A 23,602-nucleotide genomic window follows, 5' to 3' on the forward strand; every position below is an offset into this window, starting at 1 on the left:
AAGTTAGTGGAATTGGCCCAAACTGTCCACCCATCAACCTTCACCCCACCCGCACATTTCTGACTCCCTGGCTTGAAACACAACGTCCTTGATTTTCTGTCATTGACATAAACTGGCCAGTTTCCATTTTCCCCAGCTGGACATTCCACACTTCTTTGGCCTTCTATGTCTTTGTCTTTGCACCACATACAGAGATTTGTCCTTATCATTTAATTTATTTGGGCCAATTTTGATGTTATACAAAAGATTGAGCATTTCAAAACAATGATAAATATATTCCAAACTTGTTGTTATGTGACCTTTGTTATTTACTTTGTGTTGTCACACGCAACGTTCACTTCAGTATCAAGGCTGTCAGACTTTGTACACGTACAAATTCCTCTCGGGAACATTTATATATGTATGTATGTGTATGTATATGTATATGTGTGTGTGTATGTGTATATATATATATATATATATATATATATATATATATATATATATATATATATATATATATATAACATTATTCTTTTAAAAATAAATCAGTCACCACACCTTTACTCCTACCATTTCCTCATCACCTACATACCATATTTGGTTTGTCGTGTTGCTAAATATAAATATCACTATGTTGCAAAGCAAGCCTTAAAACTCGTTCTTATAGTTGTGGAACAAAAAGTTCTTCCTCTTGGCTTATACAACTTGACAGAGTGTAAGTGTGCCAACAAAGAAAGAAAGAAAAAAATGAATTACCAAATATAACTTCCCTAAAGCAAGCCTCCAAATTGTTAAGCGTTCTCTCTCCGCCATGCCGTTTGAATACAATAAGTGAGTCTTTTTTTAAGCAGAAAAGATCCAGATGGTTTGAAATAAAACAATACTCAAGGTAGGAGCTATATGTGATGCACCAAAATGACAAAAGAAAGCAATTTCACTCTTCAAAAGACAAATTGGCCAAAGCAAAAACTGAAAACACTCAGTTTTTTTTTTCTGTAACCCTATTTCAAAAAATACATCCATTCTTTTTCCAAACCACTTATCTTCACTAACGTCGTGGGGGGTGCTGGGGCCTATTCCAGCCAACAATGGGCTCCAGGCAGGGGACAGCACGGCACACTATTGTTTATCAATGTGTCTGCCATGTGATTATAAGGATTATGGTTTGAAATTTGACCGCAGCATGTTGATATTGACCCTAATAATGTGCTTTTGATTCATAGAGTATCTGAGAAATACCACTTGTGATGATTTTTCTTAAGATTTTCCCTTCAAATTTGTACTCCTATTAAAACCATGAATATGGAGGTGAAAATTGTTACTCAGGGGGCGGCTTATACGTGAGAAATTGTAAAATTCAATGATTTTAAGGCAATTTTAAGGGTGTGTCTTACACAAGGGGGTGGATTATATGCGAGAAAATATGGAATGTCATTGATGCTTAACAGGCAAAACAAAGAGCTCTTCCACTTGATTGGACATTTTTTTTAAATCTCAAAGTGAAAATAAATGTAAACATATCTTGCACACTCTGAACATTTTTCGTATCATTTGGAAACCACAAAAGGAAAGAGGGGCTTGTGTGTGATAGTATTCAAATTCGTATAACTGACTGCAAATCACTATAGAATTTGCAGCACACAAAAAGAAAAACTTTTACGGACAATGAATTGTGTATTGTACTGTATATGACGCTATTTAACAATGTATGACAAACGTTTACTATTATAAAGTCATTCCACTTCCTTGGTACAGCGAGTGTTTGTATACTTGTTGGACACTACTTACATCTGGCGGATATATGCAGTACTGTATTTTGAAATAGCATGTAAAACAACGCTAAAATAATTTGCTAACTATTATTTGACCAGGAACATATGAACGATTTTCATTGTTTTGGTAAATGATTTACATACCGATATAGTGCGTATTTTATTTTGGGGGGGAAGCTGATATTAGTTCAGCGTCCCCTTTAAGAGTTTGCCCGACAGCGGCCGCCCAATTGCGGCGCGTAAATTGAAACTTGTGTCAAGCGTTCCACAGCTATAATTTCAAAAGATAAATTGTGTACGTACTCCCTTTAGAGTTAACCATATATACTATTTAGGAATCCCATCTCATTCCTGACAAACAATTCGAAACTCGTCGTTACCTCTCGAGCGTAACCGGACAACTCAAGATGGCTCCACTGGTAAGGAAGTTTATTTCGTAACTGTCTGTTAGCCGAGCTAGGGTGGAAGTAGTGACTGACGCGCAATATGCTAAAATAAGATTTAACAAACGGTTCGAATTCAAAGAGACGCTGGAGGATCAAAAGGGTATTATTTTTTATTTGTATTCTTGGGGGGAAGAGTTGGAGTGGAGCATTTTTTTAGTTTTAGCTTTTTAGGAGGATATCCACTTAAGTGTGCAGGTGACTATTACTATGTATAATTATTAGGAAACTTAACAAAACAAATATATACCCATTTCCATACCTGTCAACCTCTGCCGATAACTGCCCTTATAAATGATTATGATTCCCCTTACAAACCCCCCAAAAACCTTACAAACACCGTACGACTCGTAAAAAAAAAAAAAAAAAAAAGCACAATATCCAACTAACTGTCTCGCTTAAAACCCAGTGACTCATCTAAAATAAAATCATTTAATACCATGACTTATTCTTGTTAATAATCCCGATCTTATCATCACATGAGCTGGCTGAAGAAAGAAAATTTGCCTTGCCTGGTTTGGGGATGAACGACTCGTACGGTGTTTGTAAGGTTTTTGGGGGGTTTGTAAGGGGAATCATAATCATTTATAAGGGCAGTTATCGGCAGAGGTTGACAGGTATGGAAATGGGTATATATTTGTTTTGTTAAGTTGCCTAATAATTATACATAGTAATAGTCACCTGCACACTTAAGTGGATATCCTCCTAAAAAGTTACAACTAAAAAAATGCTCCACTCCAACTCTTCCCCCCAAGAATACAAATAAAAAATAATACCCCTTTGATCTTCCAGCGTCTCTCTGAATTCGAACCGTTTGTTAAATCTTATTTTTTTAAATACCAAAGAGACGTTTCACTCTGAAGTCAGCACGCTGCATTACCGTAATGCAGATAATTCAAACAATGGTCCAAATGCGGGGAGGCTCGTTTGACTCTTTCCGAATGGACGCTGGCCTGAACACATCGTAAATGGGGTGACACAAGAATGCCGTGTTGCCCGTTGAGACCTTTATCAGAGCTGGAAAGAAGCAAGCCCTCGAAAATTTTCCCAGGCGTGACTGTATTCTTTTTTTCTTTTTTACTATCCCCTTTCACGCGAGCTACTTAGCTTGGACGCGTCACGGGCTCGCGTCTCCTTGACAACACTGGCCTTTGCCTTTACGTGTAGGGGGTCTATGAAGCTTCCCTTGCACTTGATCGGGTGACCTGGTTGTTAAAGATTGTCTGAAGAAGCCGTAGGAAACTAAAAACGTAGCGGCTTGCATGCACAATGTTGCGAGGATTGCATAAAACTGGGTCCAAAAGACCCACGCCAGGGATAAACAAGTGTGGCTCTGCTACTTCTTCGTTTGGAATCAAATCAAAGAGGAAAAACGCCACCTTGTGGGTATGAGAATGCTTACAGTCACTATGATTTGTTATGAAATCTTTGGCCATAACGTAGGTATGTTATGTGCACAAAATGTAATGAATGAAAACGCATTAAAAGTTAGGTAGTAGAATAACAAAAATCACCTCATGTAAAGGAGCTCTAATGTGCAGTGTTATAGTATTAATTCCATAAATCCGTCTCATGTTGGCTCATTGGGTGGCCACCATTTTAAAGTGAGTATACATATTTGTGTAAAGTTTTTTTTTGTGGCAGGAATCGGCGAGTTGCACCAAACACGTTGTAAGGAAGCAAACTAGGATATCTCCAACAATTTGCTATTTTTTACTGTCAACCATTGGTTCCAAAGCCCACATCCTTATTGGATGAGCTCCATCTAATACTGTATTAAATATGTAATTACTAGCATATATTCTATACTAACGTATATTTCGGATTATAAATTGCATTTTTTTCATAGTTTGGGTGCAATTTATACTTTGGTGCGATTTATGTGTGAAATTATCTACCTCCCAAATTGGGGGAGTTATTTAAACGTGACACCAAGGATTTCAGTGGATTTAGTGTTTTTGGAGTGAAACTGATAGTTTGGTAAACTTGTTAGCATGTTCTTTATGCTAGAGTTATCTGAATAACTCTTAATATGTTAAGTCGTTACTGACATTACCAGGCATGTCAGTAATGTAACGTTAGTATACCGTACACTTATTAAGCCTGTTATTTTATTTTAATTTTAAATTGCCTTTCAACATGACATGTATCTTTTTGGTGTCTGATTTTATCAAATAAATTTCCCCCAAAAATGCAATTTATACTCCAGTGCGACTTATGTTTTTTCCTTCTTAATTATGCATTTTATGGCTGGTGCGACTTATACTCGGGTGGGACTTCTAGTCCATAAAATACAGTGTTTATATATGAACTGAAACGTTGGGTAAGAGATAATGAAGTTTTTCCTCTTTCCAATTGTTCATAAAGCCATTAGTCCCAAGTTTAGACAATGCTTAAAAATGCAATCTAATGGATGACAATGTTAATGAGTCTTTCTGTTTACAGCCTGATCCGACACTTGAGCATAATTTCAAGGGTCACAAGGATGCTGTAACAAGTGTTGACTTCAGCAGCAACATGAAACAGCTCGGTAACTGCTCTTTTATCCAGACATTTTTGAATCGATGTCTTAGTTGGACTTTTCTGGTTTTCTAACACATGGATGTGTAATCATGCTTTGCATCATCCTTCAGGTAGCAGTTCCAAAGATGGAGTTGTGATGATCTGGAACATGAAACCACAGAGGCGTGCATATCGTTTTGATGGACATGAAGACTCCATCACCTCCGTGCAGTTTTCTCCCTCAGGAGACCTGTTGGCTTCTTCCTCAAAGGACAAGACTGTACGCCTTTGGGTGCCCAACATGTAGGTTCATATATTTTTTATGCCGGGACAGATGTTTCAGTCAAAATTTGTTGTTTTATCTATTCCAAACATTTCAGTGTTTTGGATTTGTCTAGCAAAGAAAACATTTTACTTCCATTTAAGTGTAAAAAACATTGATGAATAATAAAATGAAAATGAACTTTGCAGAAAGCTGCTGTACGTGGTGTGGAGGAAAATGTTCATTGTATACATATCTAGTTTTTCTGGCATGTTACAGGGGCTAACTATGCATAACAAAATTAAGCAGATAGTGAAACTTTTGGATTGATTTCTCCCAAACAATACCTTAAGCTCTTTGTGGTTTCCAGCACATCAAAGAATTTGAAGTTGTTGCTGAAATTTGTAGAAAATTGGCTCAATAAATTAGTAATCAAGGTGCATAATATATTCTGACAATTAGAGGACCTTTTATCCAGAACTGGTCACAATTGACTCTTAACTGCATTGCTATTATGGTACTAGCGTGAGACAGCCAGATCTTTGTTACAGGAAGGCTCAGTCAACTGTATTCAAGGCTCACACAGCCACCGTGCGTAGCGTGAACTTTTCTGAGGACGGTCAGACTCTGGTCACAGCGTCTGACGACAAGACAGTCAAAGTGTGGACCGCCCACCGACCAAAGTTCCTCTTCTCTCTTAACCAGCACATCAACTGGGTCCGTTGTGCCAGGTATGTGATGTTTGCTAACCCCAACGGATTTGCAACCTAATATTAAATTTCTCACAGGTTCTCTCCAGACAGCCACTTGATCATTTCCTCGAGTGATGACAAAACTATCAAGCTGTGGGACATAAAGAGCGGGGAATGTATTCACTCATTCTACGAGCATGCAGGGTGATGTTTTTTTTTAACCCAGTACCTAACTGAAGTAAAGAAATCTCATTCTTTAAGTTATTTTTTTTCTTTCAACTATCCTCTAGTTATGCAAACCAAGTGGATTTTCATCCAAGTGGAACATGCATTGCTGCAGCCAGTACTGACAATTCAGTCAAAGTGTGGGACATTCGATCCTGCAAGATGCTGCAACATTACCAAGGTAGAGTCAATACAGTGATAGTTTTACATATGACCATAGTCTTTAACGTAATGAGCAACTCTGTGTGCATCAGTCTACAATTAATGATGTCATTTACTCTCTTTACACATATTGTAGAGGGGGATTATTTTGTGAGTCAACCAGTTTTTTTAATTAGCTCATCTTAATTTCCTTCTGCTGTGAGACTAAATATAGAATAATGACAATTGTCTCTTAAATATACCACAAGTCTCCACCTAAGCCTAATTACCAAAGTTGATCAAGTTTCTAGCCTAATATAATAGTTAGTTGATAAAATATGATACACTTGGTTTAAGTGATTAAAGCATATTTTTTGGAAAGCAAAGTTGTTCACCAGATTATAAAGTACACCACCAATGACAGGTTTACTTTCAAACATAAAGCATATCTAATTATAAAGCATATTAGTGAATTCATGTACACTATATCATTTGTTCTTAATCTGTTAACAATGTCATTTTTTTAACTCATTTGTTTGTTTTGTGTTTGATGAATTTGTATCTTTCCCAGAGCATTGTAAGACAGCTATGCTCCAATAAAAAAAGATTAGGTCATTAATAACACCCACAATTCATACACAACACACACTGGAGGATTTCACGTACACCTTATAGTCAGAAATATTTATTCAAAACATTAAATGGAAAATACGATTACTGATTTTGTTAACTGTTAAGGTTGTTTTTTTAGTGGAAATCACATAGCGCAATCTCCAGTCAAATCTTGAAAAGATCAAATGATGATTATTCATAATTTTAGCTCAGTCAGCATCCAAAGCATTTACTGTAGAATGTAATTTGGGATGTCACAATATATTAGTTTATCAAACACAGCTGATTAACTGCACCTCTAAAATAAATATTCTTCATTCATTTGTAGCTGCCCTTATGCAGTCAAAAATGGATTCATAACCAGATTGCACCAATGATGACGAAAAGGAAAAATAAAATACCTAAATGTTACCTCGATTTCTTAACTCCCAGCAGACTGAGGCTTCCTTGATAAAACGTCAATAGCACTAAGTATTCAACCAAACTGGGCAAGGAAAAACTCAATACATAAACCATTTAGCATTTATATTACAGTGAAATATAAATGACAAATATTCTGATGTTTGTGTACTGCTACAACTTAAATAAGCACTGTTATCACACCGTACCTAAACACCGATAACACTGCAGTAATAAAAAATCCCCCAAATTCCGGATGTTGAACAATACTCTTTCACATTTGGGGAAAAATATAATAATGAGGCATCCTTCTCCCTTGTCACCTTTCTTTCTCCCTTTTTTGCTGGTGATGATTGCAGTGACAAAAATTAGGCATTTAATGGCCGGCCAGCCACGGCCTCCAAATCTGGTATTAAATAATGTATGTTCATATATATTTTGTTTATTATTGGCTTTTAATGTTTTTCCTTCACTATTGCTATGTTTATTTTATTCTTCAAATTGTTCATTCAAAATTTTCTGCTGGCATTCACTTGATCCAAAACATTCCTTTAACTCATGTTACAAATAAATATAATGTAATCAGTTGTAAAGATGCTACTGCTATCATATTTATACTCACACAGAAGGTTCTGACGGCACCCACATACACTGCTTTTTTGACAGGCAGGCGTCTGAAATGGTATTTTAAACATTGTATATACATGATGACCTGGTACAAATACATTTACTTTCCATGATCATTTGTGAAAATTATCCAGTGCCCCAGTAAAGTATGTTTTGAGGTTTCAGTCACATTTACCTGTTTTTTTTTATACATATTTTGATATTTGCATGCTTCACATTTCAGATCTTAGACTTTAACAATCAGTAGTAAAGAACTTTAGGTAGTGTTCGTGTTTTGGTCATTACAATATGGTTGCGATGATGGTTGTACCCTGTGAGTTCAGTTGAGGACAGCCTTTAGATGTCCCCTATCGCCGTCTAGCCAGCAGAGGGCGTGTCAACTTCGAGGAAACTTACTGTGCTCAGTCCCAGTCAAGAATCCCATTACCACAGTACACGCCATCGTGACGCAAATGTGATGATCAGAGTTTGACGTCATCGTTTGTTTTAATATAAACATGACGTCGTTGTGAGCTCTAAGTCAAAGTGCAAGGACCTTGTTACAAAATGATGGATGAGTATAAAACAAGCTATTCTTGAAAAATCAATTACACACAGTTTTGCTCTCAGGTATGCATGAAGGTTAATTACAACTGCTGTTCTTTTGTTGACACTTTAATGGCATTCAAGGCTATCACAAGTTTTAGTGTGTTTTTAAATGAACATAGACCATATATGCAAGTTTGACTAAGTGTTTTCTCTTTAGTTCACAGTGGCGCCGTGAACAGTTTGTCTTACCATCCGTCTGGTCATTTTCTTCTGACTGCGTCCAACGATTCAACAACCAAGATACTTGATCTTGTGGAGGGAAAACTGTTATTCACATTGCATGGACACCAGGTACAGCAGTCACTCACATAAACACCCCCAAAAGCTTTAAATTCTAGGTTAAACTAATGTTAAAGGTGTGAATTGAGGGGGGAAAAGCTAATAATGCTGCAAATCAGTGCCTCCGAAATACCACATTTGCTGGAATTACCTTTGTGTATGATTTTGAAAAACATTAATTTATGCAATCTCTGCAAAGGTTCCAACTATATTTAGGGCTGCAGACCCGATGATAAAATATAAATTCATTTTGAATGAACAAACAGAGTTGATTAAGTTTTTTTTAATTCATGTTTAAATTAAGGGTACAGTGGTACCTCGACATACGATCGTAATCCGTTCCGAGACTGAGATCGTATGACGAGCTTCTCGTAACTTGAGCGGACGTTTCCCATTGAAATGAATGGAAAACAAATTAATTCGTTCCAACCCTCTGAAAAAACACCAAAAACAGGATATTGGAATGGAAAAAATGTTTTATTTCTTCTAATTCGCCATCTATTAACAAAGTAACACAGAACTAGTGGTTTAATAGTAATAAAATGTGTTTAATCTAACAAAAATTGGGCGGATTTCGCCGACGGGAGACAGACGCACAGAGGGGGCGGGGGGGTTCCTTTTTTTTCACAACGCAATCGTAAACGGAACAAACAAATTTTAATTAACTTGGATTAATATATACAGACCCTCAAACATATGTTCAATGTAACTTTACACAAAACTGATTTCTAATTTTGTTGTAATCCTTTGTTACCTTCGTTTTCCGGGTTGGCGGGTTGCCACGCCTCCACCCTCACGTTCGCTATCGATGGGTTGTTTGCTGTTGTACTACGTATTCCCTTCAAAATATTCCGAAAATGATTCACACAAATGTCCTCACAATAGGATAACCCACGACCACTTGCCAACGAGAAATAGTCTTGTAGTACATTTTAGCGATCGCTCCGCTGCTCATAAAGACCGGCTCGCAACTCCCTCGTTGTAATGGCTCTGGTCGCAACCGCTTTGAACGGCGCCTATGAGAGGGAGTTGCGACCAGAAATATTACAAAGAGGGAATTGCGAGCCAGTGCCGCTGATGTTCTTAGGAGCAGCGAACGAGAAGTAATATAATACTCCTTGTATTAGATAATAATAATAACAGGAAATGCAACAGCTGAGCTTACCCACGTATTGATTGTGGGTAATAAAGTTTCATTCTGAGAAAGAGTGCCATTGCCTAATTGGCGTTGTGTGCACGAGTATACTTCATTACCCAGAAAGCCTGCGCGTTGTGCGTTTTCTGGTCGATGCGTCGGAGAAACTCGTCTGAATTAATCGTTCAGTGCTCGTAGATATTGTTATACATGAAAGAGATGCAAAAAAGACCTGGCTTGGTTGCATCACGAAATTTTGATTGTATCTCGGGCGAATTATTTGATCGAAATTTCCGTCGTAAGACGAGAATGTCGTATGAAGAGCGGTTGTATGACGAGGTACCACTGTAAATGGGTAAACAATGGTCTGCAATTGCTCCACTGATTTTCAAGCTTAGGTACGTACAGTGGTACCTCGTCATACGACCGTTCGTCATACGGAATGCTCGTCTTACGGGGGAAATTTCGATCGAATAATTCGCCCGTGATGCGGTCAAAGTTTCGTGATGCGACCAAGCCAGGTTGCCATGGCATTTTTTTGGCATATCTTTCGTGTATAACAATATTTACGAGCACCGGATGAGCTATTCAGACCAGGAAACTCACAACGCGCATGCGCGGTGAAAAGAGGGCTTTCTGGGTAATGAAGTATACTCGTGCTCGCAAAAGTATCCCCGGTAGCAACTCTATCATAGGCGCCGTTCGATGGGACGCGAACACAGATGCTACAAGCTAAAAGGAGCCGCTAGCCAGCGCCCCTGTAGCTCCCATGAGAAATCCGACTCGGATCGCTGCCGCCTGTGCGACGAGGAAACAGAGTCGTCTGAACACTTATGGCTCCGCTGTCCGGCCTTAATGACCGAACGCTACCATCGCGGCTTGGGCAACTCCCTGGATGAACTTATCCGTGTTCCAGTGGCAGCCCTAGCGCTGCTGAGGGTAATCCTCAGGCGCCTGAGGTGAAAAAGAAGAAGAAGAAGAAGAAGAAGAAGATGAGCAGCGGGGCGATCGCTGATAAGACTGCTTGCTGCTCGTTGGCAAGTGGTCGTGCGTTCTCCGATTGTGAGGACATTTGTGTGCATCATTTTCGGAATATTTTGAAGGGAATAGTACGACAGCAAACAGCCCATCGATAGCGAACGTGAGGGTGGAGTGTTTGTTCTGTTTACGAGTGCATTGTGTGGAGGAAAAAAAAAAACGAAGCCCCTCTCCCCTCGGCGAAATCCGGCCAATTTTAGTTAGATTAAACACTTTATTTCTATTAAACCACTCGTTATTTATTACTTTGTCAATATATGGCGAATTATAAGAAATAAAACATTTTTTTTCAATCCAATATCCTGTTTCTGGTGTTTTTTTCAGAGAGTTGGAACGAATTAAATTGTTTCCCATTCATTTCAATGGGAAACTTTACCTCGAGTTACGAGTAACTTGTCATACGAGCTCAGTCCCGGAACGGATTAAGCTCGTATCTCGAGGTACCACTGTACTTGTACTTGTGGTGTTTTGGTGGCTTTTTTGCTCCATCTGCTGGTGAAGGTAGGGAGACATGTTTTGCCTCGATGGTTATGGGGGTTGGCTGGTGTTGGTAGGTGTGGGATGTGGTGCCGTTGGTGCTGTTCCTCCGCCCTACTCTCGGGCATCCCCGTAGAACAGGGGTCGGGAACCTTTTTGACGGAGAGAGACATAAACAATTAATATTTTCAAATGTTATTCCTTGAGAGCCATACTCAAAATTTAAGAGGAAACATACACTAAAATGTGTGCTATTTGTAGTAATGTCACCACTTTTTCCACAATGATCACATAACGCTCCTACTGATGATTTCACGACTGAGCTCTCAACAGCAGTTACCATATTTTACTTCACATTTTAGCGGAGAGCCGTATGCACCTATCAAAAGAGCCACATATGGCTCCCGAGCCATAGGTTCCCTACCCCTGGCTTAGAGCCGTATGCACCCATCAAAAGAGCCACATGTGGCTCCCGAGCCATAGGTTCCCTACCCCTGCCCTAGAAAATGTACAGTAATGTGTGTTTGTCAAGTCATGCTAAGTGCCATTCTGGCAGTAGGAATTAGTGAGCAGAAGCAACATACGTCTTCCAGGTTGTCACGTTACCATAGTAACACTGTCTGCTTCACTCAGGTGCTCCTGGGAAAGCAATCCCACCCCAAAAAATTATGGCCTGTCTGAGTGCCAGTTGTGCGTAGAGCAGATTTCCACACGCCTTGTTTGTCTCTCTTGAATTCTTTTGTTGTGACTTTCAGGTGATATTTTTTTGCTCTGACCAGAGTTTGTTGCCTGCCCACATGTGTGTATGCCTTTTTTTATTGCTGCTGCGTCCCCCCTCACGGGCACACTGGTTAGTTGTGGTGTTGACGGCTCAGACGAATTGATCTAATCTTTTTTTCCACAGGGTGCAGTAAATTCTGTGGCCTTTTGCAGAACAGGAGATTACTTTGCATCGGGAGGTTCTGATGAGCAGGTGAAAATCTGATTTAGTCTGTGAAAATGCCTGTTTTATTAATTAATAGTGAAGCAATATCCAGAAAACAACTTTTTACAATTACCTATAGGTGATGGTGTGGAAGACCAACTTTGATGAGCGCAGTGACACACCCAAGAATCACCGATCCACCACTCCCACCTACCAGGTGCTGTAATTGTTACCAGACTTGTGTTCCTCCTCCTCCCCACTTCTGAATTTGGAGTACACAGACTTTTGACATTTCCTCATATTTTCAAATGAGCAATTTATCGCAAAAACAATTTTGGAGAAAAGTTTGAAGGTTTTGATTTTTTAAGTTTTATTCACATAACTCAGAAAGGATGTAGGATCCCCCATGTCACATTGTCTTTGTATGTAAGATTGCAAACTTCTGGAAAGTAAATCAACAGCACTTTTTTTATGCAACAAAGTATTGCACTAGCCATTGTGCCTCACTTGCTTCAAGACATTCAATTTACCCCTTGAATCTTTTAAATGACTTTAACCTCCTATGACCTGACATCCACATGAGTGGACATCACATTTTTGGTTGTCAAATATTACAATATTAAATTTTGGAATATAAGGGCCTGCGTCCACTTACGATGTGGACATCACTTTTCTCAGAAATGACATCATGTGAAAAGATAGTTCTTTGTTTTTACACTCATTAGGTCCCAATTTGCCTAAAAATCAAAGAACATACAAATGCATACCTTAAGAGTCTGGGTTTTAGGAGGCTAAATAATTCGATTATTTGGTGAAGAAGGTATTAATTCGCTGTCTAACTATTGCAGCATTCTTTTGCTCTGTTTTAATTCACTTGTTGAAGCAGCTTAGCTTACATGAGAGCTCTGTGCTTGCCTTTGACTGCCACAATTTAAGTAGAATTTAGGGAAAGGATTGGGTTATTTGTGGTGACTTTCGTTTAGAAAAGTTTTTCGGTGCTTGCAATTGATCGTGTTTCTGTCTCCTGTTAGGCTTCGGAACCTGCCCAAACTGCTGTCAAAATAGTCCGTGATCACGGTGGAGGTATGCATACCAACGCCAAAAGGAGTTCAAGCAGCAGTTCCACCTCCACCAATCCAAGGGTCCACCATGCCCAGCACGCCCAGCACGCCCAGCCATGTCAACCACCGCTCGAAGTAGCCCAGACCCTGGAGAGACCCACAACCCCCAGTTTAACAAACGCACTCGAAAACATTATAGGTCAATTGGATATTCTTACACAGGTAAGGAGACATAAGGGCCCATCTTTCATAGACTTAACTTATCTTCAGCAACATGAACACAAAAAAACATTACATAACCCAGTACTATGGTGCTTGGCGTTGCATCCAACTGGATGATAAATCACATCAATGGCAGACTACACCCTAGACTGGTCGCTAGTCACTCATAGGGCACACAGAAAGATGACCATTCACACTCATTCATACTGCCACCAGTGGATTCGAGCCCGCGCCTGCCCCCACCGAAGTCAGGCGAGTGAACCCTGTTCAACACCAGACAACCTTCTCGAAATTAAAATAACAAATAATTTAAATCAAGTAAAGCTAAAGCAAACTTAAACCAGATGGCATTTTAGCTGTTGTCACAAATAAGCCTCAAACTTGCAGGATCACTAGCATCAGCAACAGGTTATATACAGATGCTGGCCAGTAAATTAGAATCATTAAAATTTTGCCAGAGTGCAACAGTTATGGTTTGTTTCCATTAACACCTGGTATTAACGGTCCATATTAGTCATACCCGGGTGTCAAGAGGCAACAGAGTACAGAAAAAGAGGAGAAAATACACAAGGTTAACCGATTGACTCAAGACTGTTTAATAAACAGTCTTGAGTCAATCGGTTAACCTTGTGTATTTTCTCCTCTTTTTCTGTACTCTGTTGCCTCTTGACACCCGGGTATGACTAATATGGACCGTTAATACCAGGTGTTAATGGAAACAAACCAATTGTCTAGCCCTCCTAACATGGTTCTGGCTTGAGTGGTCTCTAAACCTAGTCCAGTACTGTATTTATTTTCATCCCACTCCCCTTAATCGTCACCATCCTGCTTCACCTCTTTGTCCAGACGGTGTCCATGTTGGAACAGCGGCTGACGTTGACTGAAGACAAGCTGAAGGAGTGTTTACAGAACCAGGTTGAGTCTCAAACATTTCTGGATGAGGAAAGCTGGAACCCGGATGCCCCATACTGATCTAATCTCCTCGCAGGTTTGCGATACTGCGTAGAAAAAATGTTTTTTAGGTGGTTGCTTGAAACGGTCTAAAAAGAGCGCCTTTTTTCTATTTATGGTGTGTGTACGAGGCGTCTTTTAAACTACTTGCCTTTTTTTGTTTGTTGCAAACTTGCAACTGCAATTGGCATAGAGCCAACATTAAATGTGTTGCCTAATTCTATTTTTTGTTGTTTTTGCATTGATCTAAGCATCTTTCCAAAGTTACATCATAAAAAGGCTGATTTATGACAACTGTCCTGCTGAGTCCCTACACATTTTTGAGCGTGTCAATGCTCCATTAAGATTTGCCCCTTGTTTTTTCCAGAACTATTTGCGCTTTAGAAAATTTGACTCGGATTTGTCGGTGCAGGGAGACATGGAAAACAGACTGGATATGGGCCCTTGTGGACCGTGCATTCGGAGTTGGGCTCCCCTTCCCATGGTAATGAGTTCTGAGATGCTTTCTCATTCAACAATGGTTCTAAAGTCTCAACAATTGTGACCGAGCGTTTATATGATGAATCCATACATCAGAATCAATGCTTAATCTGTCCAATGAATAAATGTATTCAGGTTATCTTTTGTCTCGTTTTAGCCAGTGTAGCTTAAAAGTGTCTGGATGTTGACACCTATTTGTACATGAACCCTTAAATTATCCACACCTCCCTATTAAGTCAAAATGAATCTTGAGGTGAGTTGTATACATTTTTATTTGTTGCCTATACTTGGACTACAATGTGAATGTTGCTGTTTTAGATAAACCATGTCACTTTTCTTTTTAAAATTAAAGAGACTCCAGATGCTTTCTCATAACCCTCTCCAAATGTATTTGTTGTCATTGCCAGCACAATGATGTCATTAGCAGTTATACACCAATGCTACGGAGCTAGAGTGATTGTCCGATCATGATTTCCCTGTATTTTGTTGTCCTCATTTAGCAGAAATGTGAAGAGTCGTGAGTTTTGTCATCCCAAGCAGATGAGTCACTTTCACCTCCGTTGCCAGATTTTTGGAGATGCTGTTAATTAGGACAAGCTTTTGCCAAGTGGTCAGCTCACCAAGAGTAGATCATCCGCTGACACCATACACATTCCTAATCAAAGTTAAGGTACTCTAAATTGAGCTTGTTTTGCAGTTTTTTGAGGGTATTGGTCTGTGTCGCACAACAGATGGATGGTAAGGAAAAACCATGTTTCAGGATACAAAAGGTATTGTGAGGGTTAATAAGTGTGAAATGTACGTTTTGTTAGGGTTTGCAGTATAATTTAGTAATTAAAATTTTGGGTGCATGCCTGTGGAGGTGGGCTGATGGTTATAGCATTGGCCTGACAATTCTGAGATCACGGGTTCAATTTATGTTCTCACTGGCCCTGCGTGGGTTTTCTCCCACATCACAAATACCTGCTTGGTAGGCTGATTGGGCACGCTAAATTGGCCCGTGTTTTGAGCGTGAATGGTTGTCCGTCTCTGACCTGTGATTTGCTGGCCACCAATTCAGGGTGTCCCCAGAGTATAAGCGGTACGGATAATGAATGAATGACGGGGTCAATAGATCCATTTTATAAGATTTTTATAATGCAACATGATTTTGCCGGACTTAAAAATCAGATCTGCAGAAAAACATTTAGGAAACCCAAATTTTGTTGCAAATATGCTGAATTTGAATTCATAATTTAAAGTTGTTAAGATATGTTTGTGCATGTGTTCGTGTGATTTGTCTGTTGCCTAACGTTATCGTTCTCACACTCCTGCACCTTCACAAATAGGAACTATTTTTGAATATTTTGTTATTTTAATACATTAATGAATCATTGTCTTATGTTGTCATTTTTGTGGGGACAATTGGATAAATTTTAAAGGTAGTTCAGGGCTGGGGAACCTACGGTAGTGGTGGTAGTTATAGTAGTAGCAACCTTAATAATATAATAAAATGATAATAAAGTCATATGTAGTACTAATAGTAATAACCTATGGAAAAATGACAATAATGTAATAAGTCATATGTATTAATATAAATTAAGTTCATTCATTTTCTGAACTGCTTATCCTCACGAAACCCTCCCAAGACTGCTTTGAACAGACACAGTGGGAAACGTTCCACCATGAGGACCTGGGAACCTCCACAGATACAGTACTGTCTTACATCAAGTACTGCATGGCTACGGTCACTGAGGGGAAGACCACCCAGGTGTACCCAAATCGGAAACCGTGGATAACCAGCCAGGTCCGATCACTCCTCCGGGCCCGAGATGCAGCCTTCAGATTCGGCGACGGCACTCTACAGCGCAGCTCGCGCCAACCTGAAGAGGTATTTTAAGGCTGCCAAAGCAGACTACAAGGAGAAGATAGAAAGGCAACTTGACGACCCCCAAACGATGTGGCAGAGCATGCGGACCCTCACCAACTACAAGGGCCGAGCTGCGGCTCCTGCAGACTCAGATGCGACACTGACAGAGGACCTAAACAACTGTTTTGCCCACTTGAGTCCGAAGCCCACCACCCAGTCACACCACCTCAACCTCCAGCACATCCCACATCAATCCCGAGAAGAAGCTTCACCCCACTCATGGTGGAGGTAGTGGATATGAGACGTGTGCTCCGTGCAGTAAACCACAGGGAGGCCACAGGACCGGATGGAATACCAGGCAAAGTACTTGAGGCCTGTGCTGACCAACCATCACCAGTCTTTAGACATTTTCATATTTTCACTAGAACAAGCCTCTGTCCCAGACTGTCTAAAATCGGCCACCATCATCCCAGTACCCAAGAAGTCACCCGCTAACAATCTGGACAACTACTGCCCCGTAGCTCTCACACCAATCATCACTAAGTGTGTTGAAAAATTGATACTGAAACACACCAAAGCCTGTTTTCCCCTCATGCATGACCCGAATCAATTTGCATATCGGCCAAATAGATCCACCGCCACATGTCAGAATGCGTTTCATCAACTACAGCTCAGCCTTTAACACCATAAAACAGGACATTCTTATCCCAGAGTTGGCGTACCTGCACCCTCCACATGTTCCTGGATTAAATACTTTCTGGTCAACCGACCACAGCATGTGAAGCTGAGTCCCTACCTCTCCTCTGCCCGAATGCTCAGCACCGGCTTGCCCCAAGGCTGTTCTGAGTCCACTACTCTACCCACTATACACACACGACTGTAGAACCATGCAACCTGACAACATAATTGTGAAATTTGCGGACAATACAACGGTGGTGGGGATGATCACAGGGGAGAATGAGATGGCCTACAGAGATGAGGTCCTTAGACTCCGTGAGTGGTGTGCTCTCAACAACTTGGCGCTGAACGTCTCCAGAACCAGAGAACTCATCCTGGACTTCCGACTGAACAAGGCTGCTCTGTCCCCCCTGTATATCAACGGCGGCTGTGTGGAGCGAGTGGAGACTTTCAAATTCCTAGGAGTCCACATCTCTGCTGATCCTACTCGGGCGGCAAACACCACAGCACTCGTCAAGAAGGCGCAGCAGAGGCTTCATTTCCTGAGAGTACTTAGAAAGGAGCAACTAAACACCAACCTGCAGAGGGTGATTAACCCAACCCAAAAGATCATCAACTCCCATTACCCTGTCCAGCATCTACAAATCCCCATGCCTTAGAAGGGCAGAGAGCATCATAAAAGACAATATGCATCCCGGCTTCCACCACTTCAACCTGCTGTCCTCCGGAAGGCACTGCAGAGCCACAACAGCCAAGACAAACAGACTCAAGGACAGTTTCTTCCCAAGAGCTGTCACCATACACAATTCGAGTTACTACTCCTTATACTACTTATTTATTATGTTGACCAGTTATTTATCTATTACTATTTATTGATTATTTATTTATCATTACTATATATTGATTAGCTATGTGTTTGTTTGTTTGTTGTTGAGTCCATAGACTCAGTGAGTGATGCAATCTCAACAACTGGCGCTGAAAACCATGGAACTCATCCTGGACTTCAGACGGAACAAGGCCGCTCTGCTGATCTCACTTGGACTATTCATTTATTTATTATTTATTGATTACTTATTTGGCTGTTTGTTGTTGTTATTTTTGCATTACATGGTGAAAGCTTTAAATCTCATTAGAATTGTTTGACAATAAAAGTATTCAATTCATTTCAAAGTTTGGTTTCCCGAGTAATAATAAGAGACTAAACTAACGTTAGGGGAAGTAAATTGTAAAAAATAAGATATTAGAGTTATCATATTACCTATTTTTATTTTTCCTGAACCGGAAGATGTCAAGGGTCCGTGGACTTCAACTGTAAAATTAACAAAACAACTACATAATTTTTATTCATTTCTTTATTTGATTCATGTTAATAAATGTTCAATGAGAATGACTTTATATTGGTTGTATAGGCTCCAGAATTTCAAAATTTTAAGATTTCCTACGGGTAAAGTGCCTTGAGATTTTTTTCAATGCAAAAAGTTCACCAGAGCTCCAAAAATGGTTGGGAAACACTTCTTTATTTTGACTAACTTAGAGTAGATTTTCCTCACAAAAAGATATTTAAAATGTATGCTATATGAAAATACATTTCTGAACAGGTTTTAATTTAGTAGTCTAAATTTGATCAAAATCCACAATGAACGTAAACATAAAAGGCAATGAACTTTGATACTTTTGTGACAAAAAAGTAAAGGTGTATGTATTTGTATTATATTTGTTCATGCGCACATAGTGATGTTGTGGTAAAGGGGAGTATATTTTTTACTTAGCAGGCAAGGAGCCCACTTATGACTCCTCTCCGAAACAGAACCAAGTTTATTCCTCTGTTCACGCCGATCCTCTCTTTCTCCCTTTTATTTCAACTCCCTAATTTTATCCAATGTCAATTTAACTCCAGTCTGTTTTTTACATTAGATATTCTCACTTTTAGGCCCAATTGGACTGGCAGGGCCTACAAGCGGTGGAACCCAATCAGTAAAACAATGATAGGTTAGTAGGTTTCATGGCTGTGTTTCATGTCTTTTTAGCTCACTTGGCATTAACGCACACTGTGTACTGATTTTAAAAATGAATATATCATATCCTCCTCTGAAGTTGTCCTTTCATGTTCATACTCTCCAATTATCTCCTTGTTCTTTTTGGTTCAGCACTTATCTGCTGGAGCTGGAAGCTGTCATTGAGGAGTTGAACTTTTCAATTAATAGCACCCAAATGTTTCATGTTTAAGAAAAAAGTATATCTAAAAGTTTACAGAGCAGAAAAGGCTGTGTTGTTCTTTTAATGGTTTACCTTCTTGTTACATAAACTCCCCAAAACAAAATAAAAACATAGTATTTGAGGAAACAGTAGGTGCCGCTTAATATGACCACCTTGGGACCAGACTATTTAGTAATAGTACAATTTTCTAGTAAGTTAGGGTAAAAGTCAATAGAATATTGCATGGATAATATTTAGGAGGGTGGCTCGGTTAGTGTGTCGGCCTCACAGTTCCTGGTTCGATCCCTGTGTGGAGTTTGCATGTTCTTCTCGGGCTTGCGTGGGTTTCCTCCAGGTATACTACCACATTCTAAATTGCCCCTGGGTATGAGTGAGGGTGAATGGTTGTCTGTCTTTCTGTGGTCTGCAATTGGCTGGCCACCAATTCAGGGTGTCTCCTGTCAATTGGGATAGGCTCCAGCACCCCAAGCGGTTCAGAAAATGAATGAATCAATAAGATTTAGGGTGCGTCAAATATAAAATTGTGTTGGGGGATTTAGTTGGATTTTTTTAGTCTGTTTTTTTCCCTTTGTGACTTGTCCTTGTGATTACCCATTGATTCCACCTGTTTTTTCATGCCCCTGCGGTCTCCTCGTCACTGCCTCTCGTGTCATTAAGGTGTTTCTGATTGTCTCATCAACCTATGTCTGTCTATATAAACACTGACTTTTTGTCAGCCCCTTGTCGAGTTTGTCTGTGCTGTTCATGCCTGCTAGGTTATGTTCTGGTCTTGTGTGTTCGGTCACGTACTTCCAGGTCTTGGTGCTCTCCGTGTACATTTGGTTTCTTTGTTTGAGTTGTCACCTTTCCCTGGTTATGGGTCCGCCACATCAAACTTAACTTTTTTTAAATCTCATCTCATTTTCTGAACCGCTTTATCTTCATTAGGGTCGCGGGGGTGCTGGAGCCTATCCCAGCTGACTCTGGGCCAGAGGCGGGGGACACCCTGAATCGGTGGCCAGCCAATCGCAGGGCACAAGGAGACAGACAACTATGCACACTGACACCCATACTCGGGGCAATTTAGAGTCTCCAATCAGCCTACTATCTATGTTTTTGGAATGTGGGAGGAAACCGGAGTACCCGGAGGAAACCCACGCAGGCCCGGGGAGCCCATGCAAACTCCACACAGATGGACATTTGAATTCAGAACCCCAGAGCTATAACTTTTTTAAATTTCTTATTCATTGATTACTTATTTGTCTGTTTGTTGTTATTTGTGCACTATGTGGTGAAAGCTTTAAATCTCATTATATCAGAATCAGGATGTAGCATAATAGAATGTGTCTTATGCAAACATTGAGGCAGTTAACAAGTTTTACTATTTTACTAATACAGTTGGTCAATTCACGCACGGATTAAAGTCCTCCCATGTTGTGCCGTAAGGGCGATGTATATTTTTTCTTTCGCAAATAATTCCTTGAGGTGGCATTTAAAGAATGGGCCTTTGAGTACGTGTTTATGTGTTTACCACTTGTTTAGCCTGCCTATAGCAACAAAGCATTGTCTTATTCACCCCAGTGCGGTCGACTGCCATGTTTTAGGAGTTCTGCATTTTAGTATTACTGTGAAGCAGGCGAGTGAAAGGGCAAGGGAACAAGGGTCTGACTGCAGCTTGCAAGATGGGGGGGCCAAATCTGAAAATGGGGGCACGTTTTTCGGTAGAAGGATATTTTCTAAAACCGAATTGCAGCCTCTTAAGGGTGTATGAACTTGCTGTTAATGTGATCCACAATTTGCTCTGCTGCTATCTTTTCCAAGACTTTTGACACGACTGGAAGGATGCTTATGGGTCTGAAGTTGTTGGTTATTTCGGGGTTCCCTGATTTGAGGACCGGTGTGATAACTGAGCACTTCCAGGGTTCAGGGAAGAGACTCCCGTTTATGGATTTGTTTATGATAGTGGTTAAAGGAGCTATGGGAGATTTTTTGTGGTATTTCAGAAATGTTACATCCATATTAAACACATCCTTTGCTTTGGAGCTTTTGAGACCAGATACCAGAGTGGAAAATGCATGCGATGTTGAATGCCTACATTAAGAAAAGTACCGCATTATGCTGTTTAATTTACCTGGGTATATTAAACGGCAGGGGTATATTAAATGGCGCACAAACGGGAACGTACCATCCACTACGCACGTGACGGGGTGCATCAACGTTTTGCAGACTATACCTGTATTAGGTTTAAGTAGGTCATCTAACAGGATTAACCTTAATCTGTTTCATTAGTAAACAAAATAAAGGCTGCACTTTCAGTGCAAGAGATTTTGGTACCTTAGCCAAGTTTACTAATTTAACAGTACAATCTCTCGTATTATACCCCCATGAACACCATACAAATCTTGCCAAAAAAGCTGAGTTGCCGTTTAATATACCTGGGTATATTTAAACAGCAGGGGTATATTAAATGGCGCACAAACGGGAGGCTCAAAAAAGCAAAAATCATTTTAAATACCCGGGTATATTAAACAGCATAATACGGTACAGTTATTTGTGTTTGTCTAGCCATGCTAAGTGCCAGTCTGACAGTTGGCATTAGTCAGAGCAGAAACAACATACTGTCTGTCAGGTTGTCGCGTTGCCATAGGAACACTGTCTGCTTCGCTCAGGTGCTTCTGGGAAACCATTCCCCACAAAAAAAGAAAACAACAGAAAAAAATATTGACTGAGTGCCAGTTGTGCATAGGGCATGTTTGTTTCTTTTGAATTCTTTTTTTTGTGATCCCCAGGTGATTATTGCTTGATTTAACCAGAGTTTGACTTCACGCCCACTTGTGTCTCTCTCTGCTTTCTTTAGTGTCACTGTGTTCTCCCTTACAGGTGCAGTAGTTAGCGATATGGTCGTCGGCGGAGAAAAAGATGCATTATGATCTCATCTCTATTTCTCAACAGGGTGCAGTAAATTCTCTATCCTTTTCCATAAGAGGAGAATAATATGTTGCCACTGGAGTTTCTGAGGAGCGGATTTAGTCAGTGAAAATGCATATTTTTTTTTAAATTTAATAGTGAAACTATATTCCTAAAACAATAACTTACTATCTGTTTGTGGCAAAAATATGACGATTTTATAATGACCTACAGGTGATGATGTTAGAGAGCAAATTTGATGATAGCAGTGACCCACCCATGAATCAGCAGTTATCCCATTGAACAATAGATTTTTAATTTGATGAATTTTATCGTCTTGCTTCATTGAAAATCCAAACAACACGTACTCAACCAGTTTTAAGGAAGCCCGGCAGGTGAGTGGTTAGCGCGTTGGCCTCACAGTTCTGGTGTCCTGGTTTGAACCCAGGTCAGGCTTCCCGTGTGAAATTAGCATTTTCTCCCCGGGCTTTCGTGGGTTTTCTCTGGTAGATTGGTTTCCTCCGACATTCCAAAAACTTGCATGGTAGACTGGTTGAACATTCTAAATTACCCCTAGGTATGAGTGTGAGCATGAACGGTTGTCTTTCTCCTTGTGCCTTGCGATTGGCTGGCCACCAATTCAGGGTGTCCACCGCCTCGTGCCGAAGTCAGCTGGGATAGGCTCCAGCACCCCTTTCAGAAAATGAATAAATAAATGAAATAGTTTGGCTTACCTGCTTTTGGGATTTGCTCTATTTCTTTTGAAACAGATTTTTCCTTCTAGTAACGTTCCTTCATATGTTAGCTTGTGTATCAACTCACATTAAAATAATGTAAATTAATGTCATCTCATTCTCTGAACCGCTTTATCCTCACTAGGGTAACGGGGGTGCTGGAGCCTATTCCAGCTGACTGCGGGCCAGAGGTGGGGGACACCCTGAATTGGTGGCCAGCCAATCGAAGACAAACAATCATTCACACTCACACTAGGGGCAATTTAGAGTGTCCAATCGGTCTACCATGCATGTCTATGGAATGTGGGAGGAACCCGGAGTACCGGGAGAAAACCCACGCAGGCCCGGGGAGAACATGCAACAGGTGGATCGACCTGGATTTGAACACAGGTCACCTACTGTGAGGCTGACGCGCTAACCACTCA

General features: G+C 40.2%; 1 protein-coding gene across 2 annotated transcripts; it reads left to right on the forward strand.

Moving 5' to 3' along the window:
- Positions 1-1,968: 1,968 nt before the first annotated feature.
- poc1a (POC1 centriolar protein A) lies at positions 1,969-15,188 on the forward strand. 2 transcript variants are annotated; one of them, XM_077603678.1, is made up of 11 exons: positions 1,969-2,173; positions 4,643-4,727; positions 4,831-5,002; positions 5,513-5,692; positions 5,750-5,857; positions 5,944-6,059; positions 8,403-8,536; positions 12,079-12,147; positions 12,239-12,316; positions 13,131-13,382; positions 14,229-15,188. In XM_077603678.1, the coding sequence occupies exons 1-11, from the start codon at positions 2,162-2,164 to the stop codon at positions 14,352-14,354; spliced, it is 1,332 nt and encodes a 443-aa protein (XP_077459804.1). In that variant the 5' UTR covers positions 1,969-2,161; the 3' UTR covers positions 14,355-15,188. The 2 variants fall into 2 exon arrangements, with proteins under 2 accessions (XP_077459804.1, XP_077459802.1); XM_077603676.1 differs by lacking the exon at positions 1,969-2,173 and adding an exon at positions 3,091-3,583.
- The last annotated feature ends 8,414 nt before the right edge of the window (positions 15,189-23,602 follow it).

The sequence above is a fragment of the Stigmatopora argus genome, chromosome 6 (assembly GCF_051989625.1).
Source record: "Stigmatopora argus isolate UIUO_Sarg chromosome 6, RoL_Sarg_1.0, whole genome shotgun sequence".
Taxonomy (NCBI): domain Eukaryota; kingdom Metazoa; phylum Chordata; class Actinopteri; order Syngnathiformes; family Syngnathidae; genus Stigmatopora; species Stigmatopora argus.

Excerpts from the sequence above, each read along its gene's own strand:
- poc1a (XM_077603676.1), top strand. The coding sequence starts at position 3,467 with ATGTTGCGAGGATTGCATAAAACTGGGTCCAAAAGACCCACGCCAGGG. Across the intron at positions 4,728-4,830 it reads CAGCAACATGAAACAGCTCG|GTAGCAGTTCCAAAGATGGA; the intron begins GTAACTGCTCTT and ends ATCATCCTTCAG. Across the intron at positions 5,693-5,749 it reads AACTGGGTCCGTTGTGCCAG|GTTCTCTCCAGACAGCCACT; the intron begins GTATGTGATGTT and ends AATTTCTCACAG.